This window comes from Haliaeetus albicilla, chromosome 19 (genome assembly GCF_947461875.1).
Source record: "Haliaeetus albicilla chromosome 19, bHalAlb1.1, whole genome shotgun sequence".
Taxonomy (NCBI): Eukaryota; Metazoa; Chordata; class Aves; order Accipitriformes; family Accipitridae; genus Haliaeetus; species Haliaeetus albicilla.
Window position 1 is genome coordinate 21460063 of NC_091501.1, and position 26108 is coordinate 21486170.

At 46.7% G+C, this 26108-nt stretch overlaps 1 protein-coding gene across 1 annotated transcript in view; it reads left to right on the top strand.

Moving 5' to 3' along the window:
- Positions 1 to 18721, top strand: part of LOC104315719 (alpha-2-macroglobulin-like protein 1) — a 30696-nt gene extending 11975 nt beyond the window's left edge. The window contains 22 exon segments of the mRNA XM_069806737.1: positions 422 to 568; positions 1764 to 1937; positions 3508 to 3613; positions 4154 to 4265; positions 4360 to 4585; positions 4792 to 4918; positions 5064 to 5185; positions 5362 to 5413; positions 5733 to 5816; positions 6408 to 6584; positions 7826 to 7907; positions 8005 to 8161; positions 9575 to 9649; positions 10434 to 10587; positions 12676 to 12860; positions 13275 to 13490; positions 14735 to 14856; positions 15621 to 15711; positions 16402 to 16473; positions 16721 to 16823; positions 18031 to 18072; positions 18501 to 18721. Of these exon segments, the coding sequence (XP_069662838.1) occupies positions 422 to 568; positions 1764 to 1937; positions 3508 to 3613; positions 4154 to 4265; positions 4360 to 4585; positions 4792 to 4918; positions 5064 to 5185; positions 5362 to 5413; positions 5733 to 5816; positions 6408 to 6584; positions 7826 to 7907; positions 8005 to 8161; positions 9575 to 9649; positions 10434 to 10587; positions 12676 to 12860; positions 13275 to 13490; positions 14735 to 14856; positions 15621 to 15711; positions 16402 to 16473; positions 16721 to 16823; positions 18031 to 18072; positions 18501 to 18526 (2652 nt within the window). The 3' untranslated portion in view covers positions 18527 to 18721.
- The last annotated feature ends 7387 nt before the right edge of the window (positions 18722 to 26108 follow it).

Below are 26108 nucleotides of genomic sequence, written 5' to 3' on the forward strand. Positions count from 1 at the left end.
ACCTCCTTCTTCCCTGAATTCCTAGTCCTGCCCTCCCCAACACTGACTGGCAAGCCTTTCCCAAGGAGTAAACCAGGCCCTCTTGAACTCTATTTTCTCTCCCCATTCCCCTTGCTTGGGAACACACTGTCCCCATGTTCTCCCTAACACAGAAGAGACGCCTGCCTGCTTAGCTCCCTGTGGTAGCTCTGGATCAGCGGGTGGTGGCTGTGTGGTGGTAGGGGAATTCTGGCTGGGCTGTATGCGCTGCAGCCCCTGTAACCTTCCCAATGGGTTTCCAGGAGGGCCTGTCTCAGTGTCTCAGCATCTCAGCCCCCTTCCCCACCTTATTGTCCGACTTTCCATTTGCTGCCCAGACGTCTAAGAGTCACAGGGTCCCACTCTCCAACGCTAAGCCCCCTGACCCTGTCTTGTTTTGCAGGTGGCACTGGACTTCTCACCCAAGGAGGAAGTCCCAGATTCAAAAGTCAGTCTGGACCTCAAGGCTGCTCCGGGGTCCTTGTGCTCTATCCAAGCTGTTGACAAGAGTGTCCTTCTGAAGGAGAACAACACCCTAACAGCAGACACAGTGAGTGCAGCCTGCCGTGACCAACCCCCTGCTATCTGCCTGCCTTCTGTCTCCATGCACTGGCAGGAGGAAGCCCATAGTCCGTCCCAGGACATGGCTGCAGTGTTAGGTGGCTGCCCTGCCGTTCCCCCTCCTCGGCCTCTTCTGAGCAGTAATGTGGCAGTCACGTTCCTTGTGCACCAGCCCTGCACTGTGGACCTCTACCTGAAGAGTGGTGGATGCTGCACGGCACCGGAGGGGTAGGCGGGGAGAGCAGCTTCAAAGAGATGCTGGTGCTTTCTGCTTGGAGGGCAAGTGCTTAGCAGCTTTCCTCACATCCACCATGTCTCTCTGCTCTTCCATCTTCCACCAGGCAGTGAGGCTAAACATGTGAAATGGAATTTTGCCCCAGTAGAGTCCTCCTGCCCCTCTGCCCCAAACGTTGCTGAATTACAACCATATGACAGATCAGGCTGAGCACCTGAGCAGTTCTTTAGAGAACAGTAGCTAGGGGACAGCACCCAGCACACCCAGTGGCTGGTGAAAAGCGGTCAGGATTTTGTCAGCACCCAGGTACATTCTGGGAATCTAGAAGGGTTGAAGAAACTCACCTCAAAGCAGCTGTGTGTTTCAGAAGAATGAATTTAAGACTTAGAACAAAAACACTGCAAGAATTGAAAATCCTAACATAATTCCACAATGTACACCAATGTACACATGTATATGCCTCATGCAAAGTTGTAAATTAAGTTATAGCAGGTCAGACTGTTACAAAGAAGCCTCACCAAATCCAGGAGGACTTGCTGTACCTGTAGATGGGATCCACAGTGTGATCTGGTGTTCCATTTTATAGGAATGCTGTTCTAGTGCAGAGCACTTGCATCATCTACTAACAGGTATATAAAGTAGTAACATTAAATACGGAAGTCAGATGTGCCAATGCCTTGTGCTCAAACTGAATCATGCATTTTTATCCTAACCTTGCACCCTAGAGTTAAAAGGCTTGAACTGTCAGAGGTGAAAGTCTGCAGACTAAAAGCTACTTGCCTACATGCAGTCCTTGGGCTTCATGTCCTTTAGTATAAGCTGGGCCAAAGCCAACTTCCTCAACTGTAAAGCTTTACAAAGTATAATAGAGGGCTACGGTCCAAATATTTGACCCACACACATGCTTGTTGGTCAGTTCCTTATGAAGGCCTCTGTTTTTCCATTGCAGCTGTATGAGAATGTCTTTGATGACAGCTTTACAACTGGACAACGAGGGTACCCTTATCACTTGGAAGACTTTGAGGCGTACCCTTGTCTGCCCCAGCAGCCCAGCCTCAGCAAAAAGACTTGGATGGGAGCACCATGGTACCAAAATGATGCTGATGTCTTTATTCTGTTTAAGGTGAGTGTCTACACTTCCACTAAACTTTTCCTGAGCCAGTGGTTGCCAGTATGCCATCCTGAATGCCTACAAGAATTTACTCTTAGCAAACTTCGGCTGCCCTGACTTTCATAGCTACAAGTAATCTGTGCCTTGTTCTTCAGTGTAGCCACACTCATTTGGGGACTATGGGGAAAGGTGAAACTTATAAGTAAGCATAGTGCAAACCATCTGATTAGAGCAAGACAGTGTCAAAATTAACAAACTTAGTTTAGGCTACCATACCTACAAAGGGGGAGTGGCAAGAATATGCCAATAAGACCTGAGCACCTCACCATATTTTGACCAATCACTAGTTGCCTCTTATTTTATTTACAAACTTCTTTACTCTGTGTTTCATTGAGTCTCTTCTTACTTCTTCTCAAAGCAGTTTTAATAAAAAGAAGGCCTTCACAAGTTGGCTTTATAGCTAACTATTAAGGCAAATGGCAAAATAAGCTAGTCTACTAACAGGCACAATAGCCCGAAAAAGATGTTTGCTAACTGAAACTCAAGAACGCTCCTTCTGACAGAATGCTGTTTAAAGAAATATATGCAAGTAAAAAGACCTCAGAATAGGAGAAGATGGTAACAACACACTGCAAACAACCCGAAATGGAGTCTGAGTTGCTTAGGCTTCTCAGACTGACAGAATTCTGCCTTACAAATGCAGACCTTGATTCCCCACAAAGGCATGGTACTGTGCTGTCTTCTAGGTGCTTACTCCTAGACTATGTTGGATGATAGTTAAAGGAGATCCCACCGTACCTCAGTTATTAGTGCTCCTGTAACAGATGACTGTCCTGTAACATATGACTAAGTCCACAGGCATGTACAGCCTCTGCAGAAAGGGTGAGGGCCCATAATGTCCATGAAGGGTTTTGGCACTTCAGGAAAGTAGAGGAGCTCTCAGTGACTTGCAGACCATTAAATGAAAGCAAGGATTGCTCACAGGATCAAATGAGTTCTTCTGGTGTGATGATGTCTTCTTCTCAGTCCATGCACATGAGCATGTATTCTGTCCAATATTGTCACCTTGTGAAGCACAGGCCCTGAGAGTCTGAGTCATTCAGACAAAAGCAGAATCCATAGTAAGTTGTGACCAAGTTCCCCATCAGTTTTCTAAGCCAGGACTGGCACTAACTTGTGTGAGAACAGTTGTCTGTGAACAGCCAGTCAGATCTTTCCATTCTAAAATTGTGCAGAGATTAAAAGCTTAGAATTTTTTTCTCTTAAGTTTTTTCATGGGATATATGGTGTTTGACTCTGGCTTATTGTTAGGGTCAGGCATATGAAGGACAGATCTAGCTGAAATTTACTTTTATGAGAAGTAATAATTGGCCCCAGTATTGCTCAGAAGCTAGTTTCCATGCCTCATGCACTGCCCAGAGTTTAAGCCTGTAAGTTTATGCATATGTGTACAAACAAGCAGCATTTTAAAGTGTTTCAGCTACCACCAGCCCCCTTACGATACCTGCTATCAGGAGATACTTTCAACATTCCTTGTTCCCTTTTATTTATCATTGATTTACTCTCTTCACTCTTTTCCCAGAAATTGCACATGAAAATATTAACCAATACTAGAATCAAGAAACCAGTTTCCTGTATGATACCAGGCTTTGAGAAAAAGATGTATTCTGGAAAAGACAATGTTGTTGGTAAGGAACAGACATGTCCATCTTCTTGGTTGAAGGGGCTCCTCCCTCCCAGTTCTAGTGCAGATGCCTGACTTCCATCCTGCTGTGTTTCTTGTTTGTGTATGAGAGGAACAAAGCTTGTGTCCAGTTCAATGAACCTGATTTACAAATCACAGATAAAAGCTCAAATCTCTGTGCTTTATTGGCTGTCCCTGTGTTCTGCACTTTTCACAGAAAATGCAAGCTCTCCACCAGCACTTTCACAGATTATGTAAAAGAGTGTGACTCCATTTGAGCCTGCTGTCTGCCCCTGGATCCAGACCAAACTTGCTGGATCTGTCAGACTAAGCCTCAGGCTAAACTCATCCGACTCTATCTCCCTAAAGCTGTGTTCCCCAAAGATACACACACTGTGTCAGATTCTCACTAAAACACTAACCCTGTCCACCCTTGTTCTGTGTCACAAACCATTTACGATTTGTGTTAGATTGCATGTGAATGAAGAACTAATTTCACCTGTAGCTACATCTGCTGTTTTCTGAGGTATTGTTTGCTTTCCAGCAGACAATCAGGTTGGCCACAGTGATTCTGCACCTCGCTCTGACGACAAGAAGACGCCAAAACCACGGACACTTTTCCCAGAGACCTGGATTTGGGATTTGGTCTCTGTTGGGTTGCTAACAGCCTCTACCTGCCCTCCCCAGACACACCCCTGGAGACTTCTGACTACTTCTGAGCAAGTTCTCCTCTTTCTCTTCCTGCTATAGGGACAATGGTCAAGTGTCTCTCCAAGTTGCTGTACCTGACACCATCACAGAATGGAATGCCAACGCCTTCTGTGTTGCTGATATTGGCTTTGGGTTCTCACCTCTGACTACTCTTAGGGTCTTCCAGCCTTTCTTTGTGGATCTGTCACTGCCATACTCTGTGATCCAAGGAGAGACTTTCAGCCTAAAAGCCACTGTCTTTAACTACCTCAAGGACTGTATCCAGGTGAGTATTCCCCCAATTACATGGCCTCTGTCAGAGCAAAAACTTGAGCCCAAAGGCAAGCTATGATCTTCTCAGGAGCCCTAGATACTGGCATCTGAGCCACAAAGCACAGCCTCACACTTCATGACCCATGGTATTTGCTCCTTTGTGCACTGCCTGTTCCTAACACTACGCCAATGTGTGCTTGTACACCCCACCACACTCAGGTGCGCACCACCCTCACAGAGACTCCAGAACTAAAGGTGGACGCCTGTCCAGGCTGTCAGTTCACCAGCTGCCTCTGCGCCAACGAAGCAAAAACCTTCGTGTGGAACGTGACAGCCACCAGGCTGGGTGAGGTTAAGCAGAGGGATGTGTGGCAGCTAGCGGGAAGAGGGGTGGAATTTGCCTGTGTCTGCATGTCTGGTCCCGATGCCATGCTGGCGTATACAGCTGTCTGCTGCAAGTGCTCAGCAATGTGCCCCTGTGCTCCCTGCAGGCAGAGTGAATGTCACTGTGAGCAGCGTGGCAGAAGATTCACACGATCTGTGTGATAATAGGATCGCTGTGACACCTTTGCAAGGAGAGAGAGACACAGTGATAAAACCTCTGCTTGTGAAGGTTAGTCACACCTCAGGGTGGAGAACACCTGGGGACAGTGGATCATCCCCTGAGGCAGTTAGCAAGATGCTAAGAGGAAGTTTAGCCCCTTCTTCTTGGAAGCAGACAGGCCTGCTGAGGCATGGTGACTTCCTTTCCTGCCTTCCCTATCTGAACTACTCATTCTCCATCTGCAGCCAGGAGGTGCCCTACAAGAGAAGACCCAAAACGCCTTTCTCTGTGCTGCAGGTATGGGACAAAAATCCCTGACTGCTATTGATCACGAGAGCACGATGGAAGGGACAGGGCTACTGCAAATACCCAGAGGTGGGGGGAATTTGTCAGAGAGCAAGTGCTGGTGGCACCATCCCTGCCTGGGAGAACAAGCACTATAGTTTGTCTATGTCTGTCTTCTACCTGGCAAAGTTTCCTGTACTGAGGCATTTGTTTGCAAGTCTCAGCTGCTGTGACTCAGTCACACTGAGGCTCACCTGGGTCTCCTTGGGATGTTATACTTGCATGTAATACTTCTTCCACAGGATAAATTTCTGGGTTCTGCCTTCCTCAGATAACACCGTCTCTGAAGAGTTCTCCCTAACTCTGCCTGCAGAAGTGCTGGAGGGATCTGGCCGAGCCACTTTCTCTGTGATTGGTGAGAAAGGCTTTCCCCGCTCTTGGGTCTCCAGTGGGAAGAGTTTGCACAATGCTTTGGCCTTAATGATGCATTGACCCAATTCCTCCTGAGATAAACTGTAGGGGGTGTGATGTTGGCCTCAGGAATGTGGATGAAGTAATCTTTTTTGATATGTATTCCTCTCATAAGGAATGATCCTGGGTGATCCCCAAGTGGCTGTAGGAGAAGACACAAAACGGGTTATTTCCTTTGATGTCTGTCACTGCCATCCACCTCTACCTAAGTGAACCAAAACCATCCTTGCAGATTTCCACCTAGTTTGCCTCTGTAATTCTTTTCCCTCCTTGATACCCACTCAGGAATGACAGCTCTCTTCACCTTTCTTCAGACTCCCTCAACCTTTGCATTCCTTCCCTCCTCCCAGAACCATGATGTCTTCCCTTTCTGTGCTGGCCTAATCTGGGAGAAATCTTAATCATCTCCATTCAGTGAGGGGCTGGTTCTTTTCCAGGATCCCAGCAGAGTTTAGAGAAGTCAGCAGTCCCTTTGTTTCATACTGCTAAAAGTGTGTGCTTTTGCTTTCTCCTGCCCCTTCACCTCAAACTTAAGGGGACATCATGGGCCCAGCACTTCAAAATTTAGACCAGCTGCTAGGGATGCCCTTTGGCTGCGGTGAACAGAACATGGTTCAGTTTGCACCAAACATCTTCATACTCCAGTACTTGAATAAGACTAAACAACTGGACCCAGAAATTGAAGATAAAGCACTGAAATTCCTGAGAACAGGTAATGTTGTCCTTCTTCCTTCTGCTGCAAACCAAAGGTGCTATAAATGAAGAGCGTGGGGTGCTGGTCTGGTGGGCAGGTGCAGGGCAGGAGTGGGAGCACTGCGAGAGCTGTGACAAAGGAAGGTATCACAGAGAATAAGGGAAATGTCTCATGGAAGGAAAAGCATGTTCCTGAAGAAGCAGGACTTCTGCCTCTGCCAGTTATTGAGGTACTAAGCCTGCTTTTTTGAGAAGGGTGTGGGTAATTAATGATTTCTATTGCTATGTGATGCCTGTGGTTTGTTCCCTTGGAAGTCCGAGGCAGATGGAAGTCCCTTGTGGAAACAGGGTATCAGCTACTATTAACTGGAATAAAGAGTGGCTTTTGAGGATAGATAGGAGTTTAGTAGCTTAGTGTTTCCCCATGTTTTAGGACACATAAGGTAGGGGCATGTCAGCTCTGTCCAGTATAATCTGAATTTAATACGGCGTCAGTGTCTGTGTCTCATTTTGCAATGTGCCTCACATTTCAACCTGCCAGTCTCCTTATCCTGCTACAACAGATAGGATTTTACTCCCTTTCCTTCCCCCTTTCTCTCTTGTACTGTGAGTTGGGACAGCTATCTGGGAGAGGGGGGCCTACCCAGGAGAATGGCAGCAGCAGAGAGGCAAGGTGGAAGGTAAACAGTGGGGCTGTGTGAAGGGTGGAGGAAGAGCAAACGGATACGGATGGTGTTCTGCCCTCAGAACTTAAAGGCATGGCCTTGTTGCTTTCTGTACGTCCCACAAAAAGTGCTTTCTTGAGTCCCAACAGGGCTAGCATCAGTGCTGACAAACAAACAGGGTTTCATATTGGTCCCCTCTAGGAAAAGCCTTCCTCCTCAGTCCTACAGCTCTTTTTATTCACAGCAACGTGCCCATGAGGGTTCCCTGGGGCACGGGGAGACATGAGGTGGCTGAGCATGTCACCATTCTGCAAACCAGCAGGGCAGATAGATATCCATGGTGCTTGCACATAACAGCTCTAGTAATGTAGAGCAGCTGCATGGGGCACTTCAGTGATGCTGTGCAACTGCTTCTTGTCATGCTGATGTGTGGGATGCATGGGGAATTGTGGGGTGGTAGGTTTGCCTCAGCATCTCTGATGGTAGGACCTGGTGAAGTCTCTTGCTGTGGAGACTTCTTCCCACAGCGGGGATACAGTTTGAGATGCTCCAGGCCCTCACACTGAGAGTCATGTCCTGGCACCCGCCTTCATAGGTTACCAGCGTCAACTGCTCTACAAACATGATGATGGCTCCTACAGTGCCTTTGGGAAAGCTGACAACCAGGGCAACACATGGTGAGTGACCAGAGTTGGTACTGTCATCCCAAACCTATTGTCCTTGCTGGTTCAGCTCCTGGCTGTGACACAGGATTCCTTTGTGCTCTGCTCACAGGCTGACAGCTTTTGTAGCCAGGTCCTTTGGACAAGCCAGTTCTCACATTTACATCAATAAGGATCACGTGCACAGCGCTCTGCTCTGGCTGCAGAAGCACCAGCTGCCCGGCGGCTGCTTCCAGAGTGTGGGGAAGCTCTTCAACAATGACTTGAAGGTATGGCTGCCAGACATGGGAGTGGGAGCGGGAGGCATGCAATGTGGGGCACAGGGTTGCTTCCCCAGGCTCTTCCACTCTGCACAGTAGCACAAAGCAATGTGCCCATGGCCCAGCACAGCAAGGCAGCTTCCCAGAGCAGAATGAAAAAGCATGGCCTGAAACAGCAGGCATCTACTCTATGTGAGGTTTTAATGTCAGCTGGGCTTTCTTCATTTTCACTCTAGCCAAAAAGCACCATGGCTAATTGTGCCAAGGCACTTCAAGGGCACAGGGAGAAATATTTTTATATTTTAGTGCTTGTCTGTCTAGAATACCCTGTCTGGATTCTCCCTCTTCTCATGCCCTGTGATGCACAATACTCTCCAGATAGGCCTGACTATGTGCTCTAATATGGGATTATCTGAAGACACAGTTGTCTCTCCGCCCCAAAAGTATGACTTCTCCTGGAGCCTGGCATCCCCAAAATGATCCCTGCAGTGTAGCTGGAAATGCACCGAACTCTTGGTGAACATGCCCTAGTGTTCAGGTACCGAACAGTGTGCATGCAGTATGGCAATACTTGGGTTCATTGTCTTGGTAAAGGTAGGAATAATCCAGACTGGTCAGATTACAAAGTCACCCATATTAAATACAAGGTAAGTTTATGAAAGAAAACAGTCTGCTATTTTAGTAAAGCAAAGGGTTACACTTTTTTTCTTAAAATTTGGATGCAGTACAAAATAAAACTAGAGTGTATATGCAGACTGTTCATCCTTGTCTGACTTTCATTAATTTCTCAGTTTAGGTTTTCTATTTGAACAGAACTTTTTGGAACAGATTTTTCCCCAGCCCCCCTTACGCTTCAAAGTTTCTGCTATTCAGTGTGAATGATGTTACTCAGCATCTCAGCCCAAATTCTCCCCCTCATTTTAGATGTAGTCTTGTCTCATATCTGAGGATGCAAGCAGAACTTCCCAAGAATCAATGTTCTTTGACGGGAGAAAAGGCTCCTGCGAGCCTGTTTACCCATATTAACATGTAGCTTCTCACAGTCAGCTGAATTGTATGTAAACTTGCATTGCTTCTTGTATGCAAATCCTGCATCATAAAAACTTTTTTCAAGTGTCCAGTTGTAGCATATTTAATAAAATAAATAGCTTAATGGTTTGCCTCATGCCTTCTATGAGAAGGCACGCCTAGGCTGTATGAACAATATGGCTTTGAGACTGCTCTCAGCACCAAACTTTCGTGATATTCAATAAGTGAGCCTGGAGTGCTTTCCTTCAGTCTTCACATGTCCAAGAATGCCCAGAGGCACGCTACTGTACTCTTTTGGATACACCATCCATAGGCAGTTTCAGTGGCTATACAATGACAGGCAAGCAATGGTTGTTTTTGTCCCTTTCTGATGTTTGGCTGTGTGACTTGCAGGGTGGTGTGGACGATACAATCTCATTAACAGCTTATATCACTGCTGCCCTCATGGAGCTCCATCTGGAGAAGAATGTAAGTCACATCTGAACTCCTCGCAGGGCTTGGGAACATGCTAGACCCTTCATTCCTCCCCAGGTCTGTGGTTTCAGGGAGTACCCAGTCTGAGCTGGTGAAAAGTTCTGTCACTTCCCACCTTTGTATACAATAAGCTCAACAGGAAATTTTTAACTTGGTAAGGAGTTCTTAATATAAATGGCCTGATTTGCAGCAAAGCAGAGCATCTGCCATTCCCAGCTGATCTCAAGGGAAACAATTGTCTCTGAAAGTGGCTTAGGGCTTGCAGGGAGAGGCAATAGTTTTCATTAAACTGACCAATATAGCTAAAGGAGAAAAAAACCACCACCTTTCAGGTATGCAACACCCCCCCCCTCCCCCGCCTTCAGACCTGAAATAAAAGCAGTGACCTTCAAGCCAAGTGTAGACTGTTCTAGCCATGATGGGCTGATATTCCAGCCTTACTGGTACAGTTCTGAAAACAATGTCATACCCCCTTGGGAGCCGAGACCCACAGCATGCAGGTCTGACACTTCTGAGCCAGCGTGTTACTAGACACTTCTGACAGCCGGATTCTCCAGTGTATTAACAATCCCCTGTCCCAGTGATATGTCCAGGCACATCTTTGTTTTCAACGCACAGTGAGTGATGCTTTGTCCACTCTACTTGACATTCCATAGCCCTGAGGGAGAGGCTAGCACTGAAATACATCCCCAGTAGCTGGGATGCTTGAGGGTTGGGGATAGATTTTCACAACAAAAGTGTTCAGAGGAAATTCACTGGGTTTGGATTCCTTTCTCAGGACACCATGCTGGATAATGCCTTACATTGCCTCAAGAATGTAACACTTGATAAGACAAGCCTTTATGTTAAGGCCTTGATGGCTTATGTCTTCACACTGAGAAAGGACATGGAGATGAGAAAGCAGCTCCTGGATATGCTAGAGAAGGAAACTGGTAGGTTGTTGCTGTATAGAAGATTTTGGGTTCTAGAGATAATGACTGTGTTTAAGGCCTGATATCTGTAGGATTTAATTGCAGTGGGTTTTGTGTCAGAAAATGGTAATTTATTGAAGCTGTGAAAGTCTCTAGTTTTCTCAGAGCCAGGAGACAATTCGTAATCAAAAGCAGCAGAGATGATCCATGCTTAATTTGTGTGGTCAAAGCACTCACTTGAGTTGTGGTGCTCCTGTCATTCTTCAGCAATTCACATGTAGTACAAGAGATCTTGCAGAGGAAACTTGTTTCACCATGTTTATTCAGCTGCTGGTCAGGGCATTTACTTGCAGAATTCAAACCTTTTGACTGCTTCCCCACTGCTGCTCAAGGCCCTTGGGTGGATGCATCTTTATTGCTGTGCTGTTGAGTTTGGTTCTTCCTATTGTCTCTTTAACATGGAAAAAAATTGACTTCTATCCTGAATATGGATGCCAGGTGGGGGTTTCAAAGCACCTAAGCCTAAACAGTTAGTAACAGTATAACCTGACTTGGCTTAAGTTCTTCCCCGCAGTTGTTCCTCTGGCAGTATGGTGAACTACACTGGGGACTGAAAAATGACACAGAAGAAAAAAAGGAGAGGGTTTTTTAGCCTGACCAGCTACCAGTGCAGCTCACTGCATAGCCACTCAAGCTGCCCAGCTGGCTTCACAGGGTGGCTAGCGGGCAAACTGGAAGGAGTAGAATTGCACACACTGAGTGCAATACTTCTTCAGAGCTGCCTCTGAGAAAGTACATATGGAACAAGTGACTGGAGCACATCCTTACTGATGTCCAGTCAGTCTGATGCTTCTAACTTACCAAGCACTTTGGAAAATGTCCCCTTAAGGTCCTAGGGCATGGAGCACTACAAACTGCCTATGGGTCAAGTGATAGTTTTCTTTGGCTCTTGCTTCCACTGATAATAGTTAGCAATGACTTGGTAAGAGCAATGGAGTTGTGAGGGAAAGGTGTTGTCCTCCATGTTTAAATGTGTCTGTGTTCTGCCCACTGACTCTGAGGATGTGACTGCAGCCACCATCTGTAGGTCACCTATAGCTGCATCACCAAGACACCTTCTACCACTTCATGAAAAAATTGTTCTGGTTATGTCACCTTGGAAGCAACAAATCACAAATCCCTCAGGCAAAAACCTTCCATTGTGATAAAAATGATGAAGTAATACCGGTCCATAGAGTCCCTGAGCTAAATTCTAAAGTCTTTATGCTGCTTTTATGCAAACAAGTGATTATGTGATTCTTATTTCAAAAGTGATGGTTTGTTTTGAAAACTGACTTTGAATTTAAAAGCATTTTGGGTTTTCACATTTGTACCATTGCAGATGTCTACATTGGCACAATTAAGCTAAAATCTTAGCTGAATTTTGGTTAGCCCCCTACTATCACTACAGCAAAACATTCAACCAGACTTTCATGTATTCATTGCCTGTGAGCTTGGAACATAGGTGGGAGCCCAGGTGTAACTTAAATTGTCCTACATATGCACTGCATAGTGAGGATGCCAACAAAATAAATTGGGTATTCTTGCTCCTCCGGTAGCCCAACAGCAATTCTCCCTCAAAGAGTGACCAATTCTTGTACAACAGATAACAACTGACTGGAAATGAGTCCTAGAGCTTTTCAGCACAGGGAGCCCTGTTAGATTATCCTTGGTAAATGCAGAAACAGCAAAAATACCGTAGCTTGGGGACATAGCTTTGAATATACACAGAGCTGAATAAAAATAGGACTGTATGTTAAACAAAAAGCTTCTGTTCAGAGTCAATCAGTTTCTAGAGGAACTCCTTCCTAGGGGAACTAACTGGTTGAGGATTTGGGGCCTGGATCTCTGTGCTTTCAAAGGAAGAAATGGAGCCTATCACAGATAGCTGGCCCTTCAGAGTACAAAAACGACAGGAGGGATTGGCTTCTGCACTCTGAGGTCCCCCGGAAAGGCACATGTGTTTCTGATGGTGTAAACTGCCAGTCCTCGAAGGGTACCAGGGCAGGAGCAGCTGATGTTCACAGGGATCTACTGTTCTTCTCTTCCACACGTTTCTCCTCCCATCAGCAGAACTCCTGACATCACATTCCAGGAGTAAAGAATCTTCTTCTTCTATGATTGAGACGGTAGCCTACATCCTCCTGGCTCATGTCTCCGCACCAGACTTTGCACTCAATGAAGCCTCAGTGAACAAGCTTGTGCACTGGCTCAGCAGACAAAGAAATGCCTTTGGCGGATTTGCTTCCACACAGGTAACAAGCTGGGGAAAGTCATGGGGGAAGGAGGGAGATCCTGTGCCTGGAGTGATGTGCACATCTCATGTGCGTGTCACTCTAGACCCATCCTTTGCAGACAGGCATACATGAGCCCTACTTGGAAAGGGGAATGCCATGGGGAAACTCTTTTTCTGTGTGGTGTAATTGGGATTACCCAGGGCCTGGGACTGGTAACCCCAGGGCTCAGAAGCCACCCTTTCCAGGTAACAGAAGTCATCCTGCTGCCTGTGGCATAGACCCTACCTATGCACTTAGTGGTATAGAACCCGCCTGTGTCAGAGTGTGAATCAGGGCCACGAGGAGCGTGGTTCTCCCTGCAGTGCCTGACCTAGTGTGCAGGATCTTGTACTGCATGGCTCCACAGCAAAGTGACTCTCTCTCTACCTTCAGGACACAGTTGTTAGCCTGCAGGCCCTTGCTCAGTATGCAGCGCTGATTCCTCAGGAGATCAGAGATGTGGAGGTGACAGTGAAAGGCAAGGAGGCTTCTCCATTGGAGTTCCATGTGCACAGGAACAACAAGTTGGTCCTGCATCAGGCACCTCTCCTTGCAGTCCCAGGGATGTACACAGTGCAGGCGACCGGCAGTGGCTGTGTTTACGTACAGGTGAGTATATATAAGGAACAGAGCTGTCAGGTTTTGCCACTGACTATTTAAGCACGCATTGTAGCCTCAATTTATAAGTAGGATTTGGCTTTCTAGGCAGAATCATGTCAAGCTTGAAGGAGCTCAGGTATACTCAGTTGACATGGTTTTATTGCAACCATCTATGGAATCTTCTTCTCAGAAATGTCTCAGCTTTGCTGTCCCATGCTACAGAGCCATGCCATTGTGAAGAGATCAGTAGATTTCAAGTCAGGAGTGATGACATACAGAACAGTACCTGCTTCTGTATCGAATGTTGCTGATGTCACTGCTTCAGGGGCTGAGCAATGTGTATCTTCTTACATAATATTCTTTGGGTTGTTATCACATGCAGAGATGAGGAGTGATGTAGAACCAAGGTCTTCTTATCCCAGTACACCAACACAACTGGTCCATCAGGAGAATACATCTTATTTTTCTGGCAGCTTTGATAGTGGTCTGCTTGTGAGCTATTCATGCAGCAAAGAACTCAAGTCACTCCCTGTGGAAACCACCCTCACTGGGTCACTTCTGTTCAACCACCTCTTATGACGCTCACAGAGACTCTGCAAGCAGTGTCTAGACAAGAGGACACAACAATTATTTACTGTTAATGCATGTAGGAGGTAACTAGGACTCATGCTACTTGGCTATACTTGAATATAGTCAACAAGCATAAGATATCTGATATCTGCTGGCCAGGCAGTCAGTCATCAGGCAGGTGGAGGAAGATTGGTGTATGCTGCTCTTTGGAGGAGTGTGATCACCCCTCTTGCTGAGCTGTCCTCTTCTGATTCTTTGCTCGTTCTTTCTTTCTTAAGGGTTTTATACTTGCTTTGTCAGTATTTTTCCTCTTGAGACTTAGAACTACTAACTATTGCCATGTCAACAGTCAACAGTTACACTTCTTTCTCCTTGTGGGAAGGGTTTTAGCTAATGTACTTTCTCACGCCTTAACAATATTTTTTTTCAGTAAGGCTGAGACAATGTTGTACTGAGTGAAGCCTTGGATCACAGACAGCTGAGCCTCAGTGCTGAGGGTTACATCTGGGAGATGTATCTGATGCCAAGTGCTAAACAGCACATGTCTGAACAGAAAGCACAGCTGAGGACAACTGTGTTAGCCACTGGTTACTGATTTGTTAAAAGCTAGTGGCACAGGTAGTCCTTTATCTCATACAGGGAAGCTTCAGGGCACTTCACAGAGATGTTTTCTCCCCCACCAGACCACTTTGTACTATAACACCCCACCACCAAAAAGAGAAGAGGTCTTTGTCCTGGATGTGGAAACAGTACCAAGAGAATGTGATGGTGTCAGGAAACAGCTTGACATCCATGTGTCTGTCAGGTATGAGATCCCTTGAGGCTCTTTCTTCAGTGGAAAGAAGTAGGAGCCCCAGTAGTATGACCAGAACCCCATAAAAACCTCCTGTCTCTGGAGACAAAGACACAGGGGAAGACTCTCTTCTTATCCATAGATCACTATGAGATGATGAACTGAGAGTTAAGGCCTGGAGAAGCATGGGAACGCACTGGCAGTGGCTTGCAGAACCACAGCAACTATCTCAGTCAGCATGGAGCAGCTCAGCAGCCCCCAGAGCACTAGCAGCTGACATGGCAGCGTTCCCAAGAGCCAGAGCTCACCCCTTGGGGAACACTCGGCAGCCTGGGCTGAACCAGCCCTGAGATGCATTCTCCTGCAGCGTGAACCTCTGCTGGAACCAGACAGCAGAAACTCCAGTCCCTATCCATATTTCACTTACCTGCATCTGTCTAGGATGAGTGTCTTGGTCCATATTCTCCATGCCCTACTGTCCTGAAAGAGAACACTGCCAACATTGCTGTTCTCAACCTGTAACATCAAAGATCCCTTCCACCTCTTGGAGAGGGCAGCATGAAGATTAACCATAACACATTTGCTGCACAATCTGTCTCCATATTGAGCAAATAGATGGGGGCGATTTTTTGTCCTTTTCTCCCATCAGTTAGACATGCTGCTGAGCTTTCACATCACTGTAGGGCAAGCCAGAGTTTGGAAGTGTTCATTAGTATCTCCTAGAAATGCTGTGATACCTTCAACATCTAATGTGCTTCTCTCCTGCCTTTTTTCAGTTATGTAGGGGAACATGAGACCAGTAACATGGCCCTGGTGGAGGTGGAGATGCTGTCAGGGTTCATTCCTGTGAAGAGATCTGTGAAAGCGGTAAGACTTTTTCCTCTGGCCTTCCCTGAAGATATGAAAATCTATTTTCCAGATGTAGCTCAAAACATCTAAGAACTGCTGGAGAATGGTAGCTACTTATCTTGCCACAAATTAACTAAACAAAGCTATATATAGCTTATATATATATGTATAGTGGGCTATTTCACAAGGCAATTTTCCACTTGCAGAATGGATTGTGCAGTTTTTCATGTTCAGTAGTGAGGATCGCATATGCAGCAAGAGGCTAGAGAGGAGCTGAAAAGCACCTAGTTAGAATCATCTGGGGTGCACTGACACCCTTTGTTGTTGCCAGTACCATTTGTAGAGATGCTCCATAAAGTGGTGTTGAATCCCATGGAGTTGTTCAATGACATACTCCAGTGTTCCAGGAGATAGCCAGGAAGATTCATCATAGCCTCCTACTAACCATCTTTCCCGTTGCTACAAGTGCTGAAAGTAGGAAGGCGGCTTAAGGACACTTGTTCCAAATCTGAGAAAATCTTTTCTAAGGCTTTGTGCACTCCCAACAATCTCAATGCCATTACAACTGGGGAACACAGGCCTTACCCTGACTAGGCTAAGTGCTTTAGTCAGCAGTGGTTCCCTGGCAAATACCAAACTTGGTGTAAGACAACAAGGGAGGCCAATGAGCTGATGCTAACCAAGCTCATCTCTTGTCTTCCTATACAGCTGGAGAAGGTACCCCTAGTGAAAAAGACAGAGATGATGGAACCAAACAAAGTCACAATCTACTTGGAAGAGGTAAGAGGAAAACGACAGGGAACTGCCCATTCAAGTACTAGCAACTGCAGCACTTTGCATTGGGACCCTCAGAGATCAGAAATACAAAGCTCTAGGCTGGTCAAGCAGGCTAAAATTTTGGCAAAAGAGGGTGGAAGAACCTGGAAAGATAGAGAAAGACGTGTCTGATGTAGAGGGAATGAAGTTGGTATGTAGGTGACTTTGGGATGGCCAGTGCATTTCTGCTCACTTCTATGCTTCTCTCCAGCTCGGTAAGACTTCTCTGAAGCTTAACATCTCAGTGCAACAAGATGTTGCAGTGCAGAACCTGAAACTGGCAACAGTGTATGTCTACGACTACTATAAGCCTGGTGAGATTTCACTGACATAGGCAAAGAATAACTATCATACCCCCGCCTCAGACACAGTTCTGTCTATGCCCTTTATTCCCTTATCTCCCTTATTCCCTTATCTCCCTTATTCCAGTGCACTTCCTCCTGCAACTCCAAGCTCGGGTTTCCTCTGTACAAAACTTCCAGATTCAAGTAGCAGAATCACTTGGTTTTCTGTTCTTGAGATGAGACTGCCTGGCACTATGATTATGTTGTGGTGTGTATGTGTTCAAAATGACTGTGTTTTTTGATTTCCTCTAGTTTTAAGCTTCATCTCTGTGGAAAGAAAGCTTCTCTGTCAATTTACCATGTCTTCTCCAGCTCCTTAGCTCTCTTGAAAATACATAGGCATTTATTTAAAATCAGTGTTACATGCTGCCACCCTGATCCACCAGAAGGCAGAATTTAGTTCTATGCTTTTCATGTATAGTGTAATAATCTTACCATCCATTGGGTGATGCCACGTCTCAGAGGATAATAGGAAGATAACTTCTTATCCTTTAAAGCTCTAAATGAACTATCAGCACACAGAAGAGAGATCTTGGAGTCACTCTGAGTCTCTCTGATTATTCCGTGCTCAGTATGAGCCAAAATAGCAGATGGAACATTAAGAATTCTTTTAAAAAAAGAATTTGAGAACAAAATGGAAAAACTACCACTGGAGATTTAGAAAGCAGCACCACAGGCCTACATGTTGTATACTGAATTCCATTCTTGTTTCCCCTTCCACACCATGTCAAGAAGAGGAGGAGACTTCTTAATCCAACCTTTAGAGAGCTAAATATGGTCACCTAATATGCTCTCTCTTTGCTATTCCATCCTGTACAAGAATTTTTGTGCTTAGTACCTACAATTTAAAAATTGTTTTCTGACATGAAAATACTAATTATCAGTAAAAAAGCAAGGCTATCAGGACACACTACTGAGAGGTTCTCTGTTTACAAAAATGTCCTTGCATTAGAAGGTATCACAATATATAAGAGGGTCTTTTACAGCCGTATGTGAGACAGGCTGGGGAGACAGACCGTTGGTCTGACCCACTGTAGACATTCTTCTGTTCCTGCACTCACAGTCTGAAGAGTAAAAAATTAAGGTAGTGGAATGGTTGTGTTAAAGAGAAAGAAGCTTGGCATTACCCTACCATGCAGTTCTGCTGCTCACCACCCTTCCTCTTTTGTTTCTACAGATGACCGCGCAGCAAGAGAATACGGTTTCCCTTACAGTTCAGGTTAGTGTTAACAGGCTTCCAAGGTAGGAACAGCTGATACAGAGCAGAGGACTGGTGGTAAGCAAGCAAAGCAACCCACCTCTGCTCTGTATTTAATTCCATCATGTGCTGTAGAGCCTTCTTTGACTGCAGGTTGAACTGGAATCTACTGCACTAGTTGTGGGCACAGTTTCTACCCCAGGTATAATCTCAATGCAGACCAAGGCATGAGCATACCATGGAAGGTTAAAAAGATCTATTTTTATTCCATTTCTATGCACTCCTTACATGTGCAGTCCTCGCAGCATCCCAAATCTGAATGCAACTGGAAATGCCTATGTCAATGACAAAAAGATATTGCAACTCAGCCCCTAAGATCTCTTAGTCCTTAGATAGCTTCCTAAAAATTAATCAGGCACTTTGCCTTTTCTTGCTCGCTCTTTCCACAGATGTCTTGAAGAAGGGTTCCTACTAGAATGCCCTGGATCTGCAACCAATAATCTGAGTTTTCTGCTTCAATAAGGAAAACTTCATTGCTCTGGCTTTCCTCTTCCCTGCTGTGTTGGATGCACCCTATTTCCTTTGATCTATACCCTAAGTTTCTACATGAAACCTGGCTTGATACACAGTAGTGTGGGATCAAGTGAAGTAAAGTATGTGGAACCTGGAATGAGGTCAGTGACTTGACAATTGTGAAGTCTGCAGGGATTTTAATGCCTGAAAAAGAGAGAAACATTACTCAGGTCATGGTTACATACTTTGCTTTTGGTACCATAGTGGCTTAAGTCTTCCTCTCCTCCCCGACTCTCATCCCTGGTCTACCTTCTCAACTGACTAGGTTCTAGTTTTATAGAGCTGATTACCAAGGGAGAAGTTACCAGAGCAGTCATGCTGTAAATATGAAGCAAGGCTATGAAGTCAACAAACCCAGGACTAACAGAGAAAAAGTGAACAAGGTGGGCTGTGTATTTGGGAAGTGATGATGCTTCTAAAGAGAAAGTACCTAGGAGAGAAAAAAGGGGGAAAAAGGAAGATAAAGTGAAACAAATCATGTGACCACAGTTGTTTGGGGGATCCCTGTGTAGCAGCCCTTCGCCTGATCAACAGAACTTGCAAGAGGACAGTAAATCTATTTTTATTCTGACCATTCAGAGCAATCTGTCCATAAAGCGGGCGGAGCCAGCCCTTCCTCCCCTACTCATCGTTGTTCTTGGGGCTGTCCAGTAGGGGCAAGAAAAAAGGAAAATAAAAGTCTCACAGCAGTGCCTAACAAGCATTTAGGGGAAGCAGAAAACCTGAGGAACCAAGTGATTCTGTAGACAACTGATACAAAAAGAGGACAGGGCTGAGTTCAAGCGAGCAAAAATATGAAGGAACTGGAACGAGCCTCTAAGGAGCGTTCCCCTAGCACTGCCCCTTCCCAAGACAGCGTGGGAGACGATAGGGACTGTTCGGTGGTGCTCTGCCAATGGACAGGAAAGGACAAGGCAGAAAAGCGGACCCTAGAATCTCCCAGTTGCCTTCCTGGCAAGTTTCTTCCTCTGGGTATTTGGGCTGGACTGAAGTAGCTTCAGGAGGAAAGTCCTCTAATCTGGTTGAACTTCAGATAGGAAGGTTATAAATAAAAATCGAAAGCTGTAACGCAGCGTGCTCAGTGTGCCCATGAGCCAGGCTCTCTTGCCTCCAGACGCACATGTGTCAAGGGTCTGTAATTCTACAGTTTATATCATCAGATGGCCATGATATTATATCTGAACAGAGACAGGCCCACCAAGATTCCTCTCCTTCTGATGACAGGAAGTCTTGCCACCTTGTACCTGTGTGGGGTAGGTAAGTAAGGAAATTAAGCATGTGGAATGTGAATTCAAACAGATGTTTCCTGGCTGTGGTTTCAAATCAGATTGATGTTGTTCAGCTGCATATGAGAGGGGCTGAGGAAGCTGGCAAAGCAGAGGGTTGAAAAAGAGCTGCTGTGTGGCGAGCTTCCTTAAGACAGGAGTGTACAGTAGAAGTCAGTGAGTTTTTCACCTCTTGGAGCAAACATTAGGGAATGCAGTAAGTGGCTAGTCTGTGCTGGGTGGGCAATCTGACGCTTGCTCAGTTCTGCTGACTGTAGAAAGGTGCTCCTCATCCTTGGTGACATTCATAGGAAACACCTTCCAGTGCAAGAAAGGAACCTTTGTTAGGTGTAAGCAAAGGTGGGGTATGAATAGCTGGCAGATGGCCAGGAGACTTCTTCCCATCACCTCACCACAGCTGCTGTGTGGGTCTTGGTGGCCTGGAGGCAATTGGGAAATTTCCTGCAAAGATTTGCAGCTTCAGCCTGCAAAAAAGAAGGTCCTGAAGAGCATAGTACAGGAGGCAGCTAACAGGCAATCTGGTAACTAGCATCTCAGATAGCAAGGGATTTTTCTGCAGATAAAAGCTCTTAAAAGGAGTGGGAAGTAGGGCCCTTACAAGGAGGAGGACTGTAAGCACACAAGATGGCCCCAAATGGATTCTGACCTTGCTAGGGCGCTATTATAAAAAATAAATGGCATACTTAAAATCTCTACATGAAGAAGATAGTTTGTACATCGAACATGTAGGGATCCACTGAAGCATTGATAAATCATAAAAGTTTGATGCATATGGCTTATTTGGGCCTTTGTGGTTATCTGCCAGTACTGTGCAAATAGGACTGAAAGACTACACTGCTTTTAGCGGGTGCAGAAGAGATCAGTCTCCTAGGCTTTCACAGAGCCTCTGCAATGGTTGTATGGAAAACTGAAAGGAGCCCTCATCCACAGAGAAGTCAGGACACAGGACAAATGAGTTGTCTGTTGTCACTCAGTCGCAAATTCTCCTGGAAGCTTGGACCCATGCCTTCTCTCCTGACTCATGCATATTAGTGTATGCTCAACTAACATGCTCCAGTTTGGAGAAAGAGCAATAGTTTGTGAATCTGCCTTCCTTATTTCTCTGACTTTTTGCCCTCCAAACAGGAAAGAAATACAAAACTGCAGAGCTGTAGTTTGGAATTGTAAAGCTTGTTACTGGGGACTGTTGACAATATACAGAGTCTAAGGTTTATTCCAAGGTTTTTTTTTCTCCTTTTTGAGGTAAACAGTGACCTAGATTTTTCTCATGTAGCTGAAGGACAGTAAGACTTTTAAAATAGCTACTACTGAGAACCATGTGAGACTCCATGGATCCATCTCCTGATCTGTACTGTCTCTGTGCAGGGTAAGCATACCTGCAGACTCACATGTGATGGCTTGCTAATAGGTTAGTTTTCTACCAAGCTCAAATAGCTAAATCAAGGTGTTTGTACCAACCCACAGTTAAATCCAAGACATGCAATAGATGAATAAGTAATTTTTAAAGCATGCTCGGATTTCTTTTGTTAACGTGGTTTGTTTCAAGTTAAGGGTAGAGGCCCTGGAATGTGCCTTACCTTTGACATTCAAAGAGGCTTCTTTCCCGAGAAAAGTCTAAAACTTGTGACTTCTTGTGTTGTAGAGTTTGCCGCAGGGTGGGCTTATTCCCACATTCTCTCTTATGTTGATAAGCAATGTAGTTGATACTGTCTTGGTGGCCAGGCCCAGTAACATTTGGAAGTAGACTGATATGAATCAGCTTTTGCTTGTTGGCCTGGTTTTCTTTTCATATGCAGGTCACATCTTAAAGGTGGTGGTGAGGAGAAGGGTGCCTTCAGGGTACTGCAGGTAACTGACCCCTGGTGCTGGCCCTTCAGACACAGACAAAGCATTCTCGTCTTCCCTTTATGTGTTCCAATTTCCCACTCCCTGCAGGGAGCAAAAAGGTGGTTTGGCAGGCACTGACCTGTTTTTCTGAGGGATGGGAAACAAAGATGAGCAGACCCGTGGTTGCAGCCTCTCTACTTTTTCAGCTTGCAAACTTGCAGAAGCCTTGTACTGGTAGGAAGCGCAGATCCACACTAGGATCAGTCATGCAAGAAACAACGTGTAGGGCAGGGATATGGGAGACGTGGTGGTATATGAAGACTTGTCTGAAATGTGGGGCTGGAGAGGTCAGAGGAAGACTTAGAAACTAGCACAGTCAGATGAGCTTTTGCTCAGAGGCAGGACAGAATGGCAATTAGGCCCTGGCATTGCTATGATCATCTCCTGTCCAGCTTCTTCCTTCTGGAGATGGTGATGGGCCAGACCGGCCAGGGCTAGCAGGAGGCTGCTGAAGAGATCCAGTGATGTGGTGAGGCTGTGGATGGGCTCTTGTCTACGTGTGGGAAGGTGAGGGTACCATAAGCAGAGATCTGGGCAGCCTGTAAGAAGTGCATTGCAGTAATTGCAATGTAGACTTATCCCACCTGTATGTCCCAGTAAACTGGGAATAATGTCAACCTCTTCTCTGAGCAGAAGGACGTCCCAGGCTTGGAGGTCAGTCTGAATCAGATTTCTGGCTCCCCTTGCACCTCCATGGTCTAGATCAAAGGATTAGCTCTTGGCGGCTGGGGCTGAATACATTACAAGCTGCCATGTTCTCTAACAGTATGTATGAAAACTCCAGTCTTCCCCACCACAAGAGAAAGGGTTTTCCTTCTGACGTACCTGAAGGTGATGGTCTCACCTCCAGACTGAAGTGAGTAAATGAGTGTGGGAGAGGGAAAGGTGGCAAATGCACATACCTAGGCTAGATGTCTATTTGTATGCTTGCACTATATGAATCTGTACGGCACAGTATGCAGACTCATCCTTATGCTAAGCAGTGCTGTTCACTCACCTGCGTATGAGGTTCATTGGCTACCACTTTCTTCCTGATAAATTAGAAAAAAATGTGAACTCAGAAGGTGCACTTTTCCTGCAGGGCCACTGAGTGTCACCATTGCTCCGTGACTTGCTCTGCAAGATGCCATTTCTCCAGCAAAACTCCTTTGCTAAAATGGGTTGGGAGGGGCAGGGAAGTCATTGGAATGAAAATGGGCTGCTTCTTGCTGAGAAGCCCAGAGCTGGGAAGATCTGCACCTAAAATGCAAGCAAGCGATGCTACCTATGAAACAAATCCTGGCTTATATTCAGACATAGCGCTTGACAGGTTTCCAGCCAGACCCTTGTAGCATGAGCCTGGGTGACAAGAATTATCGGATGGAACAAGTGCTTCATCAGGAGACACTAAAAGGGCTGGGATTCCACCATTTGGTAAGCAGAATGAGCAGAATTTGGTGAGCAGATGAGGGACTGAGATTTAAAAAAGTAATGAAGGTGGTGGATAATAAAGTGAATGGAAAACTGTTCTTCAGCAAATCTTTCCACGGCAGACTGGGGGCATGTGACAAAACTAGCTGGTAATCAAAACGAACAAAAAAGATACTTTACACTACAAGAACCTACTGCTACAGGAGTTACAGGAGCCAATAATATCAGCAGGTTCAAAAAGCTCATAGACAAACTAATGGAAAACCAGTCTATACCAAAGGGAACAGGTTGTGATGTCTCCTCCACCTTCCCTACTACCATGCTTGGATGTGGGAGTAGAACAAGGGGAATGGACTGCAGATATTGGCCAGGTGCACCTGCTTTCCCCGAGAAGTATTAAGGGCAGCTGAATCTGGTGGACTGAAAGATCCTGAGGCTTCTTCCTTCTGATGGAGATGGGTGGGAATTTCTTACTTCTCTTTCACATCCCACCAGTAGCAGGGTGGTGCACAAGTTCACAATAGACACGCACACACAGGTTAATGCTGAGGGGAGACAGTACCTCAAAGACACCCATATAAACACAGAGTGTCAGTAGCCTGATCCTTTTCCTAAGGACCAGCACTCAGAGAAACGTGCCTTCATGGGTCTCTTGGGATTCTGCCCCCACCAGACCTTTCATCCTACTCGCTGGCTAGACAGGCCTAAGTTTGTTACTGGATCACGCACACATGCACACAACAGAGAGCACAATCACACAAGAAAATAATTCAAATAAATTATTATGAATATAGTACAGACTCTGGTGATCAGGTGCAAAACTTGTCCAGATAAACATACTGATTGCATTTGACCTGCTTAGTTTATCCCCGTCTTCTCTCCATTTTCCCATGCTTGTTCGTCTGTGATCCACCTTGATTCCTCCACTTCCCTGCCTGTGATTCCTACCCCAAACATACCTGTGTGGTCTTGTAAATCCTCTAATTCTCTTTATCGAGTCCAACATCTTCCCCGCCCCGCCCCCCCTCCCGCCAAGCACCCCCCAGTAAATCCTAAAGCCTCTTTATTGCAGTAGTTCCCCTTCGTTTGCATAGATTCCAGAGAGTTTCCTCCCTTGAATCCACTTCGGTGGGTTTTGCAACAGGGACAAATGGCTTAGTCGTTCCTCCAGTCCTTGGGGGTTTTAGGAGTGGTTGATTCACAGGGATTACTTTGACTGGGTTCCCTGCCTTGTCATTGTTCCTTTGATCACTATCTGACCTTTTATTTTGAATAGCCTTAAATATCTCCTATAGCTTTTTTTCTTCTTTTTTTAAGAGAATCAGCCAGACAGTTTTTTTATAATTAATCTGAATTAAAAAAGAACACCCAGCATTTAGGGCAGGTACGTTTGATTAACAGCCCAAACGCCCTCCTGTACGGTGTGTTCTGCTGCTTTTCAGGCAGCAGCAAATGTCATTCTGTGATTCCAAGTCAAGGGGACTGGATCTCCTGTGAATTGACAGTCCAGCACTTTCATTACTGAGCCAGATGCAATGTTCTTGCTCAAACATGTCATTTGGAGGAGCATGTACAATGCTTATAGCCTCAGCAGTGCTTGAGCTTCTGCACCTTGTACATGGAGATGGAGCACGATTCATTTCTGCTCGTTTTTTGCTTTTTCCCACCCCTCCTTGGTGCATAAGCCATCACCCTCAAAGGAAACTCACCAGCTCTCATCAAGACGAGCCACTGGTCTGACCTGACCGGGCATGTCTCATTATCTTAGAAACAGTCATGCTGACTACAACACTATTGTTTAAAACGAGTAAGTTTACCCTCTTATGACCACTCTTCCCCTAAGCCAGGCAACTGACAGAACAACTGAAGTTCTTCGAGAGTCATCGGGGGAAGCAAGGCCCAAGTGCCTGCACAGCGCAGCTTCTCAAAGTTGCCAGCAAGCTCTGGCACTGTGGTTTCTCTCCCTGGTTTATGCAGGTTTCCCCTGTGCACCCCTACATGCGCCCTACGTGACCAGGGCAGAAAACCTCCCAGTCACCGTTATTACGGCTGCGTCCTGTTTGTTCATCAAAGCTTGTTCTAGGCACCAAGACAAACATTTTACGACCTACAGAAAAACTACTAGTGTTTAACAAGGTGAACCAGTCTCCGGAAGGGCCGATCGTGACGCGCGTCCCGGCACAGAGGACATCTGCTCTGGACGGCGAGGCGCGCTCTGCGCCTGCCGCGCAGCCAGGCTGCGGTGCCGGTCAAGACCTTGACGCCTTGGTCCCCTTCCCCGGGGGGGGAGGCCACGGCCGATGTACTGAGCCCCCCTTCCCCCAGGAGGGCCGGGTGGGTGAGCGGGGTGGGCCCTGGAGGCCCCCCCCTCCCGGTCCCGGTCCCGGTCCCGGTCCCGGTCCCGGTCCCGGTCCCGAACCCGCGTCCCGCCGGGTTCGCGGCTGCCGTCACCAGGGCAACGCCAAGCGGCGCTAGGGGGAGGGGGTCACGTGCCCGGAAGCGCCTCGAGGGAGGAAGTGACGGAGTGGCGGGGAGCCCCAGAGGCCAAGATTTAAAAAAAAAAAAAAAAAAAAAAAGAGGGGGCGGAACCGGCCGGGGCGCGGCGCGCGCGCGTGGGCCCCGCCCCCGCCGCCCCGCGCCAGGCCCCCCCCGCCCCGCCCCGCCCTCCCCTCTCCCCGCCCCCCCCTCCCTTCCCCCCCCTCCCCCCCCCCCCGCTCCGGGGCTGCACTGCCAGGCCGCGGCCGGGCCGGGCCCGCCGGGAGCCGCCGCGAGGTAACGCCCCCGGCCCCGCCCTCCCCCCCCCAACAACGGGGCCCCCGGGCACCGCCCCGCCCCGCCCCGCCCGGCCGGGGCCCGGCCTGGCTGCCCGCGCGCGGGGGGCGTGTCAGGCGGCGGCGGCGG